This window comes from Epargyreus clarus, unplaced genomic scaffold (genome assembly GCF_041222505.1).
Source record: "Epargyreus clarus isolate Ecla_fem2 unplaced genomic scaffold, WU_Ecla_fem_2.2 ptg000015l, whole genome shotgun sequence".
Lineage (NCBI taxonomy): Eukaryota > Metazoa > Arthropoda > Insecta > Lepidoptera > Hesperiidae > Epargyreus > Epargyreus clarus.
The window spans coordinates 9,649,578-9,665,809 of NW_027332223.1; the positions used below are offsets into that span (position 1 = coordinate 9,649,578).

The 16,232-nt window shown below is 35.9% G+C and overlaps 2 protein-coding genes across 5 annotated transcripts in view; both read left to right on the plus strand.

The window, feature by feature from the left end:
- The window catches only part of LOC140747938 (neural-cadherin), a 422,123-nt gene that overhangs the window by 401,857 nt on the left and 4,034 nt on the right, over nucleotides 1-16,232 (plus strand). The window contains exons 15-19 of one of the 4 annotated variants that reach the window (XM_073080592.1): nucleotides 2,238-2,402; nucleotides 7,257-7,394; nucleotides 7,910-11,706; nucleotides 12,235-12,470; nucleotides 14,152-14,355. In XM_073080592.1, the coding sequence (XP_072936693.1) occupies nucleotides 2,238-2,402; nucleotides 7,257-7,394; nucleotides 7,910-11,706; nucleotides 12,235-12,470; nucleotides 14,152-14,355 (4,540 nt within the window). Of the gene's footprint in view, nucleotides 1-2,237; nucleotides 2,403-4,079; nucleotides 4,242-7,256; nucleotides 7,395-7,909; nucleotides 11,707-12,234; nucleotides 12,471-12,677; nucleotides 12,917-14,151; nucleotides 14,356-16,232 lie in introns of all 4 variants that reach the window. The other 3 variants (XM_073080591.1, XM_073080594.1, XM_073080593.1) reach the window with 3 other exon arrangements.
- Nucleotides 1-16,232, plus strand: part of Dnaaf6 (dynein axonemal assembly factor 6) — a 299,460-nt gene that overhangs the window by 218,089 nt on the left and 65,139 nt on the right. The window lies entirely within an intron of this gene.

A 16,232-nucleotide genomic window follows, 5' to 3' on the forward strand; every position in this document is an offset into this window, starting at 1 on the left:
TGCCGGACTTATGGACGAAATAAAAATTTACCTATTTTATCAAGCGTTTTAAAAAAGCATAAACAATGTAGAGAAATGGACGAAATATGTACCTATTTTGTAACGAAAACGTTTTAACGAAACGTAAACAATGTAGGGAAAGTATTCGATATTCGATAATACCATTAGTGTAAGAAAAACTTGTGAACTGAATTAAAACTTAAGAAAACAAATAAATATTTACTTTGCTTACTTATTTACTAAGAATTTGTAGAATAAATTACTTACATTTTCAAATAACTGGTCTGGTCTAAGAAGTTTAGATATTGTTGTTTACATCAATAATGTTAATTAAAAGTTTACTTCCACAAATCCTAATCCTAATTAATATTATAAATGCGAATGTGAGTTTGTTTGTATTTTTGCTACGCTTTCACGCCTTAACTACAGTACTTAACTCAGTTTGAAGGTGGTAAAACCCTTTGTGGTTCGACTCCGATGGCACCACCGCCACACCAATTTCTACCTAATAACAGTAGTGTTAGGCGCTGCTGTGTTCCGTTTTGAAGGGTGTGGTAAGGGAGACAGACTTTTCCGAGGCGTTCCAGCTTAGTCCTCAGGGGTAGCGGTGCATCTGTGCCCGACCTCAGTTAGGAATATCTAATCCTATCTGGGGTTGATTACAGATGTCCATGGGCCGCAGTAGCCACTTACCATCAGGTGGACTGCATGCTCGCCTGCTACTCTTATATTATAAAAAAAAAAAAATTGTACACACGTTGTCAATATACCTTTCATCCCGAAAACATTCTGTTCTGAAGGACGGATAAAACACTATTGTCTAATATTTCATACATTTGTATTAGAAATTCTGTTTGTCAATGACTAAAAACGGCTTTTGGCTACACTATCATTGTAAAGGCAAATAAATGGTGGTTTGGCTCTGCGACCATTAAGCCGGCTGCAGCGAACGCAACCCGCACTCACCTGCGCCTGTAACGTAGTTAATAGCTCTTCAGAGCTCTTCTGAATTGTCAATACCGTAATACAGTCAACGAGACTGAAATTTACCACCTAACTGTACACGGCGAAATCCCCCCATTGTGTAAATAGAAATGGCGCCATTTTCAAATGTAAATCGCAATAGCCCAGATTCTATAATATGCGTTAAAGGACTTTTGAAACAAACATTAGCTCTTCAGTGCTCTTATGAATAGTCAATACCGTTTAAATACAGCCAAAGCGCTTTTGAATTTTAATACAACTGCAAACCATAAAATCCAGTTATTGTGCAATTCGAAAAGTGTCATTTAGAAATATATAAAGCAGTAAATATACTTTTAAAATTCTTTTTGATGTTACTATTTTTGTTCTCATCGGCTTAGATAAGTGAGGAACAAATTGGGGTGTATAATATTCGTTGGCGTATTATTATATTTTTATACCTTTGATTAATGTGATACGAAAAAATGTTTCTTTCAATAAGATTTTACGTAGTGACTTTATCACTTATTTTGAAGCCTCGTCATTTTCGGATGTAAATACTCGATCTTGTATAATATGCGTGAGATGACTTTTGAAACAAACATTTCCCTCCCGGCTAAGGAAATTACTGAGTGACACTGACAAATGAGCCCAATAACTCGCTTAGGTCGCAAACACTAAAGCGTCTTTGTTGATGAAAGCAAGTGTAAACGCAACGGTTTTATCTTGCGTTGTAATTTATTATTTCCTTGATGAATATCTTAACCACCGAAAATGAAAGTCAAAGACCACTCTTAAAATCAAACGATATTTTATATTTTTGAAATTTTATGTAAGAAAAAATTTGATATGAAACTTAAGTAATTCGATTTACAAGTGATCTGATCTAGAAATCTAACAAGAAGACCTAAATTAAGAGATTGAGAGATTAAAATAAAAGTTTTTAATATCCCTTGAAGCTAATTTCCTGTCAATTCACCTGTAAAATAAACTTTTTAAATTACTTCGTTAATCTTAATTATGATTACTCACCTTGAAAGTTAGTCGATTCTTAATTACGAAAGCGATTACCTACATTTGTTTCAAATTTATATTCATTGCAATCTAGGCATAATTTTATTATATCGTGCAGTTATATTTATACCATTAATTGTGTACAATTTTTATAGTTAAATTTTCTTTCTTTAATTTAGTCTACATTGTGGAATCAGAGGTCATTCAATCTAAGTTTTGTAGTTGATTTTGTTTCATCTGTCCTTGTTTTTCGGCGACAGTACGAGCTGAAGCTTGCCGCGTCTGACAACCTCAAGGAAAACTACACAACAGTGGTGATTCATGTGAAGGATGTGAATGACAACCCTCCAGTATTCGAGAGGCCAACATACCGCACTCAAATCACAGAAGAAGACGACCGCAATCTCCCGAAACGCGTATTGCAGGTCCGCTTCGGGAAAAATAATCTCGCTCGATTCTCTATTGAAGCTCCACTCATATGAGTCACAAACAGAATAATCAAATAGACGTCTAATGCATAATAATTATTCACACAATTAGTCTGTGATTTCGTCGCAATATGCGGGAACACAGTCAAGCCCGGCGCATAATGAGTCAACGTGTGTATTCTGCATAAGCGGTATATTTGGTTACTTTACTATGTACTCAAATATGAGTGTTCCTTCAAGGATTTGAGTTTCAAAAGGGAATTTTGCGGGATACCACTTTGTTATTTTGTTCCAACGCGTTTTTGTTTGTGTTTGTTCGACTTTGCATGGCATGGCCGTTTCATTTGTGGCACGGTTGGTTTTCGTTATAGTATTGTTTGATTGCTAGCGTTAGTGGTAGTGTTTTTGTGCTCTTTATTGTCGTCTCTGTCGTGTACTCGTAGATTGGCGACGAACTTTCAGATCGACAGGTTACGAGAAACATTTAAAGGTGCGGACAAATACGGTAAGGTGGTTCATTTTGACTTAGTTTAATAGAGTTTTTCGTTTTTTACGTTTTCATTATCATTGTTTCCATTGACCCTCATTTCTATTGATTAAACCATCAAACCTTTACATATAACTAAAAAGTAAAACCAAATTTTGTAAAAGTTGCGTGTACGTATACTTTTGGTTCTCATACTTTAATAATAAAAGGTAAATTACCCAAATGAGTCAACATTCCTAACAGCTTTTTCGACAGCGAAAGCATGTTTCACGAAAAAGACTGCTCCTCAGAGAACCTCATCGTATATTAACTTAAAAGGATCCATAAATTTTAAGCTGGTATCTACTTTTCTCATTTTCATTACGATAATGATGAGAACTTTACCAAGAGCTCTGTTTGCGTGTGCGAGCGTCATTTGCGCTCAGTTTTCTACTAAAACGTTTGGTATTTTAACTATAAAATAGCCTTTTTAATTGAAGTAACGCTATCGACCAATTTTGGAACTGCAGAATCATTACGTTAATCTTAATCTTTAATTCGATTATAGTGCTAAATGTCGATGTGCGATTATATGCTTACTATAAATTTGACGTTTGTTTTTCCAACATTACGTACCCTGACTTCTGTTTACCATAATGTTTCATATAAAATATTGTAACGAGTTAAATAGACCGTGATAGCTTAAAGAAAAGTGTGTATGCTATAAATTGTGTGGGTAATCCTTAAAGACGATCCGTGTGTTTTATGAAATTAAAACCATAAATTCAGTGACGTAAAGTAATATCACTTTAAGCTTATTGTTTTATTCAATCTTAGCACTAAATCATATCCCTAACCACAAATTGACGTCATCATATTCTTTACTTTAGGTTTTACTGTTTTATGTTTGTCATCATGTTTTTATGCATTCCTTATTTTAGTTAGCTGTTATAATGCACGTTTAGTGTTTTTATTTCAATCTTTAATTCTTTGTTATTTTACGTTTACACATCAAAAGATGACGTGTTTTTTTTGTAATTTTCAACCTGTATAATAACAGCTGTCTACGTAAACATAGTTGCTTTGTTTCACGAAGGCGTCCAATATAAGATACGAAGATTCTTTGTATCATAACCCGACATGAGATGAAGCAACTAAACATGAGTTGTGCATGAGCATGGTGTGCGCTAACGCTTGGGTTCGCGCAGTACGAGCTGACGCTGGTGGCGTCGGACGGCCGGAACGAGAACTCGACGACGGTCGTGGTGCACGTGCTCGACATCAACGACCTTCCGCCACGGTTCACGAGGAGCGCCTACGTCACCCAGGCGCTGGAAGAGACAGGACCCTACCCCCATTCCCTTATACAGGTTTTTTTGTTTTCCATTTTCTTTTTTTTTCTGTCACGTTATCAGTTTCAAATTTTTAAAATGGTGGTGTTTATTTTTTTATCTCTAGTTACATTTTTTCATGAATCTGGCGATTAATTCTAAACTTATTTTCTTTCTGGGTATTCTAATGAAATTTGAAACAACGTTATAAGAAATTTTGCATTTATTTCTTTCCTTCGTTTCATTCGTAATCGTTAAAAGTACTTTCTATTTATTTTTCATTTACCTACTTCGTCGTACGGAAAATTACTTATTTTTATTTCAACCTTGAATGGTATTATTTAATAATTTAAAGCAATATTTATACTCTTTCCGTTTTTATGACTAAATTCAACATTTTTAACCGATTAAACAAGACGAAACCCTTTAAACTCTCCACCCACGCCAGAAATTACTTTTGAATCTTTAGTAAGTATAACATATCTATTTCAGAAAATATTGTCTTTATCGTTAATAATAATCTCTTTAAATCTATTATTGATTAATAATATTTAATAATCCGTACTGTTTACTGAAAAATGCAATGACAAATAGAGATATGTTATGTTCCCAATTATGATCTATAATGTGTCTTCCTATGGGCCCAAGAGGAATTTGCTTTATTACATCTTTTTATTTTACTTCCTGTGTAATATACAATTTACCTTATATTGTTCTTATTTTTTGTTATAATATATTAGTTCATTAATGAAACGAAGGATCTACGCCATCAGCCAATTGTTTTTCCTCCCTTTATTGTTTTCTTACCCATTGTTTTTCGTTTTATATCTCCCATATTACTTCTACCTATCTACATTTTATATAATAATATAAAGAATTGATGTTAATTAAACATGTGTAGTACGTTTAATTTAGCGTGGATTTATGGCCTCTTTATTCCGTAAGTACAAAACATCAATGCCATACCGCTTTATAACTTTTTATTGTAGATTATATGCTATTAACTATTGATTGCACGCTTGGTAGTTAGTTATGGCCCGTAAAGATTAAAACCGTTTTAAACTCTATTTCAAGTTCAATACACAACAAAACCTTAAGGGTCTCTTTTGTACTAGTGCCTATAAATCGGTCTAAACTTGGTCTTTGTCTGTCTAGTTTTATCTTAATTAAATTAATAGACTTTGGAGAGTTAATTCTTTCGAATAATCTATGAGCTAAAACAAAGCGGTCAAGGTAGCTGTGTTTACGTTACCTTTGTGTTTCGTTTTTGTTTTATAGTGTTTCAAAGTTATCGTATTATATTTTTAAACATTCGTTTTACATATTTAATGTTCCTTGAGAACAACGTTACACAGAGAACCGCGTAGGTTTTCCTTTTAATGACGATAATTTCTACGATAAAAACTAAGAAAATGGAACATGAAATATAATTTTAATAAGCGTTAATATTCGTGTCGCATATTGCTTTTTAATTATGAAAGTCTCTATTTTGAATTTATTGTATCACCATTAGCATAGCAAAAATCCAAGTCAATGGTCACCACATGAATCCGCATCGAACATATTTTGAATCGGTCGCGAGGTCGAACAAAAAAGTATAGTTAGTCATACTCGTAGATATTGAAATTTTAAAAAGATTAAAATGAAAAATAAAAACTATTAGTAGAGTATTAAGACGCCTTATTAAAAATAATGAAGGGTATTTATTTGATTCGATTTTTAAACTTCAGAAGTATGAATTTCGTACAATTTTATTAAACATATATTTTCAGAATTCAGCAGACTTCAGAAATTCAACACTTTTAAGATATGTTTATTTTTACTTTTTTCATTTTTAACAATGCTTTAAGTCAACTTTTGCAAGGGCAGCTATTTTCAAAAATATTCTCGCCCCTCGTTTGTAGTGACAAGCTTTTTTTATAATTGAAGCGAGATTCGCAAATGATCCGAGTAATTATACAAACGTCGACCCTCTTCATTTCTCCGGCTCCGGGCAAGTCCATCGTAATTGGGACTCCCGTTCCTACATAAGCATACATATGGTCAAACGGCATATTAGAAAATATTCCCTCCCTAAATTACATACTTTATTATTTCTTACATGTTTTTCCCTTTCGGATAAAGTATAAATATAAAGTATACATTTTCAGTTTCTTAACTAAGCTTTAGTCAGTTTATTTTTACTACAGTCGATACATAAGGCATAAATGAAAACTAATATTAAATATAGACTGACAAATTGATTACATAGGTACCTACCATCTAGACATGTAGTTACTGAAAATATGTACAGTCGCTCAAATATTTTTGCAGTCTGTAATTTTATAAATAGATTCACCAATATCTACATTTGTAAGCGACAGAACGCCACTCATTTGAACAAAAATCATTATCTACTAATTGTTATTGAATACAGATCTTCATTGATAAAATGTTTTCACAAATTAAATAATTTTGTTTATTTTTAGCACACTATTCCTGTGATTTTTCTTTGCAAACAGTTACTTTCAGTATCTCTATATTAGAAAAAAATCTAAAAAACTCGACACTTTAGTAGTAAATCATTTTTAAACGTGTCCAAACTACTTTCAGGTTGACTTTTACAATAAATTTTGACATTGGCGTCGACGTGTCTGCAAACTATTCAGTGTAAACAAATACTTCCATAGAAACTACCAAAAGTATTTGTCACACTTCATTAACTTTCTACATGAAAGTTTGCGGATACTAAAATTCTAACTCAGTGTATTATTTGACATTCAACGTATTGTAACACTTAAGTTTGTGGTACCTTTTTCGTAAGTACGTGGTTACGTTCTGTGTTTACTTACTTAACTTACAAGAGTGATTTAGTAGAGACTTGTTACCCTGTTAGGCGTTTCTTGTGGGGACCTTCGCGATATATTATTCATGTACAAGCCTAACACAAAGACCAAGTTTATCGTAACCAACAACTTTGAATTTAATTAAACAAAATTGTACATAAACCCAACACATATTTTTTTCTAGTAATGTGTTGATTCTTAGTATTCATTTGTTTTTTATGTTATCCAGGTTACTGCCACCGATGGTGACAAAGATAGACAGCAGAATATCGTGTATTTCCTTACTGGACAAGGTATCGACCCCGATAATCCTTCAAATAGCAAATTCGACATAAATAGAACAACAGGAGAAATATTCGTGTTAAAGGTACGTAAAATATTATTGCTTTATAAAATGTAATAAAAGAATGTAGGAAAACGTATATGTATATACAAGTCGAGAAATCTAGAAAATACTAGCTGACCCGGCAAACATTATGTTGCCATATAAATAAAAATAATTCAAGGGTGAACAACCCTTATCACATAGGGGTATGAAAAAAAGATAGTAGCCGATTCTCAGACCTACTGAATATGCATATAAAATTTGGTGAAAATCGGTAAAGCCGTTTCGGAGGAGTACGGTAACTAATATTGTGACACGAGAATTTTATATATAAGATTAGTCGATAGGTTGTTAAAATCTGTTACAATACTTTCATTCATTAGTACATATAAATTCATTGGTAGACCTAGGCGTCACCTAAAATGAGGTGTTAATTACCATGCTAGGCTTAGCCGCCTCTTGCAATATTCATGTGAACAGATAAAGTAGGGCTGTTATTCTAGGCCGCCACTACACGAGAACAAGGACAATAAGTAACATCTTTAAATTTTTTGCAGCCTTTAGATCGTGACCAACCTAATGGTCGGCCACAGTGGAGATTCACAGTATTCGCCCAGGATGAAGGGGGTGAAGGCTTAGTCGGCTACGCTGATGTACAAGTGAACCTGAAAGACATTAATGATAATGCTCCGATTTTCCCACAAGGTGTATACTTCGGAAACGTTACTGAGAATGGTACTGCTGGAATGGTTGTGATGACCATGACTGCCATAGATTATGACGATCCTGCTGAAAGTAACAATGCGAAACTATGGTATTCCATTGAGAAAAACGTTATTGAGGAGGAAACTGGATCACCTATCTTCGAGATTGAACCTGAAACTGGCGTCATAAAAACTGCTGTATGTTGTTTGGATCGCGAAAGAACACCAGATTATTCAATACAAATAGTAGCATCAGATGGAGGGGGGTTAAAAGGGACAGGTACAGCTTCTATAAGAGTGAAAGACATAAACGACATGCCGCCTCAATTTACCAAAGATGAATGGTTCACAGAAGTTGATGAAACAGATGGAACTAATCTACCAGAAATGCCAATTCTTACCGTCACAGTACATGATGAAGACGAAACCAATAAATTCCAGTACAAGGTTATCGAAAACAGCGGATATGGAGCAGATAAATTTACAATGGTCAGAAATAATGACGGAACAGGCTCATTGAAAATTGTACAGCCGTTAGATTATGAAGATCAGTTACAAAGTAACGGTTTTAGATTTAGAATTCAAGTAAATGATAAGGGTGAAGATAACGATAATGATAAATATCACGTAGCATATTCGTGGGTGGTAGTTAAACTAAGAGATATTAATGACAATAAACCACAATTTGAACGAGCTAATATAGAAGTATCTGTATATGAAAATGCAGAAGTCGGAAAGAGCTTAGAAACCTTTAAAGCTACAGATCCAGATCAAGGTGGAAAGAGTAAAGTTTCATATGCAATTGATAGATCATCTGATAGAAAGAGGCAATTTTCAATAAATCAAGAAGGTACAGTTAGTATTCAAAGATCTTTAGATAGAGAAGATACACCTCGGCATCAAGTCAAGATTTTAGCTATTGATGATGGAGTGCCTCCTAGAACGGCCACTGCTACATTGACTGTAATTGTTCAAGATATCAACGATAACGCTCCGACATTCCTCAAAGACTATAGACCTGTTTTAACAGAACATATTACTCCTAAGAAAGTAGCAGAAATTCTGGCGACAGATGATGACGATAGATCAAAGAGTAATGGGCCTCCGTTCCAATTTCGACTTGACCCTGGAGCTGATGATATTATTCGAGCATCTTTCAAAGTAGAACAAGATCAAAAGGGAGCCAATGGAGATGGAATGGCTATAGTCTCATCTTTGCGATCATTTGATAGAGAACAACAGAAGGAATATTTGATTCCGATTATCATTAAGGACCACGGAAATCCGGCTATGACTGGAACAAGTACACTGACTGTTGTAATTGGTGACGTTAATGACAACAAAATGCAGCCAGGGTCAAAGGAAATACTGGTTTATAATTATCAAGGACAAGCCCCAGACACCGAAATTGGAAGAGTGTATGTATATGACTTGGACGATTGGGACTTGCCTGATAAGAAATTCTTCTGGGAAACTTCAGAACATCCAAACTTTACATTGAACGAAGAAACAGGAATGATACAAATGAAACATAAAACAAGGGAGGGTCGATATCATCTAAAATTCAAAGTTTATGATCGGAAACATACACAAACAGATGTGCCAGCCAATGTAACAGTTTATGTCAAGGAAATATCGCATGAAGCTATTATAAATTCCGGTTCGATTCGGATATCAGGCATATCGGATGAAGACTTTGTCCGTGTGTGGAATTATAAAACTCTCAGTGTCTCGAGGAGTAAATTAGATATTTTCAAAGACAAATTAGCGGACTTACTGAACACTGAAAGAGAGAATATTGACATATTTAGTGTGCAACTTCGAAAGAAACACCCGCCGATCACTGATATTCGCTTCTCAGCACATGGCGCACATTATTATAAACCTATCAGATTAAATGGCATAGTACTTATGCATAGAGAAGAAATTGAACGGGCAGTGGGAATAAATATAACCATGGTTGGCATTGACGAGTGTATATACGAAAATCAAATGTGCGAAGGCTCCTGTACAAATGTATTAGATATCAGCAACTTGCCTTATATGGTAAATGCGAATAAAACTGCTCTTGTGGGGGTTCGAGTTGACGTGATTGCTGAGTGTACATGTGGAGCAAGAAACTTTACCCAGGCAGAAACTTGCCGCAACTCACCTTGCTATAACGGAGGTAGATGTATAGAAGGAAAGTATGGCCTTACTTGTTCATGCCCTCCAGGATACACTGGTCCTCGATGTCAACAAACTTCGAGGAGCTTTAGAGGTACAGGCTGGGCTTGGTATCCTTCACTGGAAATGTGTGATAGTTCTCATTTAAGTTTCGAGTTTATCACACGAAAATCAGAAGGAGTCTTACTTTACAATGGACCCATTGTACCACCTGAACCGGAAGAGATAATGGTATCAGACTTTATTTCCGTTGAACTTGAAAGGGGTAACCCACGGCTCTTAATTGATTTCGGCTCAGGTACTTTGGAGCTACGAGTAAAAACGAAAAAATCTCTGGATGATGGAGAATGGCACCGAATAGATATTTTCTGGGATACTGAGAATGTAAGAATGATAGTTGACTTTTGTAAATCAGCAGACATACAAGAGATGGAAGATGGCACTCCCCCAGAATTCGATGATTCAACGTGTCAAGCTACCGGTACGATTCCTCCGTTTAACGAATATTTGAACGTTAATGCTCCTTTACAGATCGGAGGTCTGTATATAGAACATTTTGATCCTACCCATTATCATTGGCAGTACATGCCGATTGGCAAAGGTTTTGATGGATGCATACGAAATTTGATTCATAATAGCAAGTTATATGACTTAGCTCATCCCGGCCTGTCTAGAAACTCTGTGGCCGGTTGCCCGCAAACTGAAGAAATATGTATTCAAGGTGATACTACATCAAGATGTTGGGAACATGGAACGTGCGTAGGTAGTTTTTCAGAGGCAAGATGTCAATGTCATCCTGGCTGGACTGGCCCCTCGTGTAATTTGCCTACTACACCGACTAGCTTTAGGCCCCAAAGTTACGTAAAGTTTGCTCTAAGTTTTGAGCCTGATAGATTTAGCACACAGATTCAACTTCGATTTAGAACTCGTGAACCACACGGCGAACTTTTCCGAGTCAGCGATCAACATAATCGAGAATATGGTATTCTCGAAGTTAAGGATGCGAGATTACACTTCCGTTTTAATCTTAACTCTCTGCGTACGGAGGAAAAAGACGTTTGGCTTAATTCCGTTGCAGTTGACGACGGCCAATGGCACATTGCTCGTGTTAGTAGGTACGGAAGTGCTGCTACTCTTGAAATTGATGGTGGAGAAGGCAGGCGTTATAACGAAACCTTTGCATTCGAAGGCCATCAATGGTTATTGGTTGATAAACAGGAGGGCGTATATGCCGGTGGTAAAGCCGAATATACTGGAGTGAGAACCTTTGAAGTATACGCTGATTTCCAAAAGGGTTGCTTGGACGATATCAGACTGGAAGGAAAGCACTTGCCGTTGCCACCAGCGATGAATGGAACTCAGTGGGGCCAGGCAACCATGGCTCGCAACTTGGATCGCAACTGTCCATCTAACAGTCCATGCATCAATGTTCACTGCACTGAGCCGTTTGTTTGCGTCGATTTATGGAACGAATACGAATGCACGTAAGTATTCTCGTACAAAACTTTTTCAAACCGTTTTGAACCACTATGTTACTTCATATTTCATAAAGTTATAAAGCAAAAGAAAAGTTCCAAATAATCCCCAGTAAAAAGATATAAAAAACTACTAAGAATGCAGTTATTTATTATATTCATACATCTTTTATGTGTCACAAAAAACTTTCTTTATGGCGTAACTTTTGTTTTATCTTGGGTTGAAAGATAAAATAGTTGTGAAATAATTTTTAAAACTTTTAAGTATACTAAGTTTGTACGATTTTTAAAAGCGCGCACTGAGTTTCTTGTATATTTATTTTCTATACTAATAATTGCCGCTTAATTTATACGTATGTTTATTATATCTGCCATATATAATTACTATTATCGCATTATTATATCTACTAACATTAAAAAATGCAAATTTTAAATCGTTAAAATGCTTTAATTACGCCTAATAAGATAATTTTATTTATATTACTTAACCAATAATTTGTTTATGATGTTTATATGTTATATTGGAATGGTGTTCAGTTGCGGTGAGGGTTTGGTATTGTCTCCGGACGGCAAGGGTTGCGTTGACAAGAACGAATGTCTCTACTTTCCCTGCCGCAACGGCGGCTCCTGCGTCAACCGGGAGCCCGGCTACCGCTGCCACTGTCCCGACGGGTTCTGGGGCGAGAACTGCGAGCTCGTGCAGGAGGGCCGCACGCTCAAGCTCAGCATGGGCGCGCTCGCCGCCATCCTCGTCTGCCTCCTTATCATAATGAGTGAGCACTAGTGTTACCACGCCACGCGTGACCCACAGACCCACTCCCCTCACCATCTCACATCGCACCTCGTCGTACCGCCATTCATTATGTATAGATATCTGTATATTATTAGCTGTCGTATTAGATATGTGTATGTAGTGCATGATCACGAGGGGCTCAGTGCGCGCGGGGGATCGACGGCGAGGTAAAGCGCACATTGCGTAGGTGTCCCGGCGGCTCCACGCGCGGGGGCGGCACCTGCGTCAACGTTAACGAGTGCGCGGACAACCCGTGCCTGCACGGCGGCAGCTGCCTGGACCGCGAGCCGGCGCGCCGGTACGACTGCATTTGCGCGTTCGGCTATACCGGCCACGACTGCGAGCTGGAGCTCCTCGCCTCCGGAATCATCACGCCCTCCAGGGATTTCATTATAGCTATCATTGTCTGTTTGTTTTTGCTTCTAGGTGAGCACTATCATTCATTACATTGCATGCTTTGTCGGACTTACTGACATTTGTCTTCGATCTTCCGTTAATATCAGATAGTCAATTGAAATCAAATCTTAGTAAGTCCAATATTTTAATCACGCCATTCCCGTTCAATTAACCTTGAAGTGTTAATAGATTAGCTAAAATAAATTGTTAAAAATTCTTACTCAAATAATACTTACATTAATTTATATGAAAGAGAGACAGTCTTTTAGCCTTATGAAAGTAAAAGCATGCAGAGTAAAAAGATTAGGTCAACGTTATTAGATAAAGACGAAAAGTAAGATAAGACACACGACCCCTAAGATCTAATTATGCCAGTATCGTAGATTAATGTATAGAAGATACCTTCTCTTTGCGTTGAATTTAATGTCTTCCCTTAGAGAATTTACGATATCTAAAGAAAATTGTAAAATGTCGTTGGAAAACAGCTTGTCTTTCGGCTTAGAAAATAAATTAGACCATTAATTTCCTAAGCCAAAAGGCAAGGCGACATAACTTTCGAAATCTATTTTGCAGTTTAACTTTCAAGTATAAGTTTCAAAATCTGTTTTGCAGTTACGATAGTGGAGTATTTTGTTTAGCATTTAGTATTTAACAATAATAGTATTTTTCTTAGAATACGTATTTTAACAAGCGACTATTCTAGAAAAGTTAGTTTGTTAAAACCGTCTCACTGAATCGCAAGAAAGTAACCCTTTACACTAAAGGATGACTTTTTGTAGTCTTGACCTTTCTACGTTACACAATTTCATTGTAGTTCCTACAATAAAACTTTAGCGGAGTTACTTTAGAAAAACCACTCGAGTTCAAGAGAGAAGCATCAACATTATTAAGTAGGGGTTTGAAGACGTGCTTTATTTAGACTAGAAGTCTTTCCATGTAGTTGGAGTAAATATTAAGAGCACTGTAGCTAAGTGCACGATCTATTCATATAAACAGAGTATAATTTATCAAACATTTTATTTGAGAACATAAATGGTTATTTTCATCTGTTTTTCCGATCGACAGATCCACATTTAAATACACATAAATAAAAATAAAACTTGCAAAAGCGCGAATAACTCGTGTATCGCGAATAATGTGACGGCTGGTGGCCAATCATATAATAAATAATACGAGTGTCGGCGTTATTTATACGATAAATGACTAATGTTTAAACATTTGGTGGCTGCTGTTATCGGGGTTGATTTATGGTTTTATTTTCCCAGTCCTGGTCCTCGTGTTTGTGGTGTACAATCGACGCCGTGAGGCCCACATCAAGTATCCGGGGCCTGATGATGACGTGCGCGAGAATATCATCAACTATGATGATGAAGGCGGTGGAGAAGATGACATGACGGCTTTCGATATCACACCACTTCAGATTCCGATTGGAGGACCCCTGCCTGACCATGTACCACCGAAATTACCATGTAAGTTTCTCATGCTTTTTACCCGACTACGGTAGTTAATGTTTTTCAAGCTTATGTATCAATGTATGTCTCGTATTTCGATTTTAACAGATGAAAGTTTCGTTTTATTTGTCCAAATTCTGCGAGTCACATAAGCTACCTTTTTAAACAGTTCTATTTTTTGTTTTTATAACAATCATGTAGGTTAACATTCCTTTTTTATCTCGATTAAACTAAACATAGAGCATTATAAAATATTCCGACAAAAACATCCTGTTGATATTTATATTTTTTCCTTATACTCAAACGAAATACAGGAGTAAGAAAATACCAATGACACAGATACTGTAAAAATTCTTTAGGCGAAATATAAATATTTTTTTATCTTGTCATCCTTGTCACTGAACCGTGAATGACACGACAACAAAAGTCAGCGTCGACTTAACTGACACTTTTATGAATACTTTGCAAAGTTCCTGAGGCAGGTGTAATCGGGAAATGTAAGCGGTAAGCGGTGCATTCATCGCGTTGTCTTGATTAGAATGATAATAATGGAACGATCTTCCATTTACAAATTGATATTTGTTCTTGGTACTCCATTGTATTTTGTAAAGGCAAGGCGTAGGCATAGATTAGTAAAGATTACTTACTCCTAATGAAACGAAAAGACAAGACAAGAAAATGTAACAGTTTTGACGATTGAAATTGTCACTGTCATCTATTTTCGTGTTTGAAAAATATTAAAAAAATGTAGTTTTTAGATCATTTACGAATGAAACAATATTTCTCCGCACTTCGATTTCGTGATTTTTCACCACTTAACTGGGCATGTCGGCATTGTTCCGCGTAAATTACACGATGACAGCCATTAAATGGCTGACAGAATTGTCAGCCGTTGAAGTCATTTAATGACTTCCTTCAATTACAAGGCGGTAAGATATCTATACTTATCTATGGACGCAGGATTAATACCTACCCAGATTCTAAATAGCGTTTTATTTTCCGAACAAATTCTATATAGTGATAACGTTTTATTCTTCTTTATAATACCAAATATAACGTTCATTACGCATGGCGTCCGCAAAAAAATAATAATTCAGTATACTAATTGCTTATTACATACGAATAGATTTCTTGAGTACGCATACTCGTATGTAGATAGTTTAGAGATAATCTCCTAGACACCTAAATCCTCGGGCTAATTAGGAATTCCAGACCAGGACGCAGAAGCAATACATAGGAACATTTCTGATTCTGTTGAAACGGATATAACAGTAATACCATCGTATTTGGATCACGAAAGGTTCTAAGTCTAACCAACATACTTAGATGAGTAAACTCATCTAAACCTACAGAACATTAACGAAATTTGGAATAGTTTTCAATTAATACGAAACAGTGATTCTATACTACTAATAAATATTAACATCACTAAGACAGTGTAAAATAATATAATGCCGAAACAATCCGTAGTCAAAGAACTTTTGATTAAATGGTTTAAATCCTTCGGCAAGTTTCCGTCCGATGTTTGGATGTCCGAAGGATATCAAAAGGCAAAAGCAATACCCTTGTAAATGTCACATGTCCATCCATTGGACCGACCGGCGTAGCCTCAGGAGTTTACAAGCCATTTTGGTAAAATTTTGCACAGATCCCAACCAATCAACAAGTTATCTATCGCCGACTGAATCACTTAAATGGGAATTTGAAGCGCATGCCTACTAAGACTACTAGACAAGTTATGTTACGACTTTTTTGAAATTATTTTACTCACAATGACCCCGAAACACAACTATTATTTTTTCCATTTTAAGTAAGTACACTCTATTTTTAAATTGAGTAAAATTAGAAATAAAAAGACAATAATTTCTATCAAATTATAATGAAACAAAGTCAAA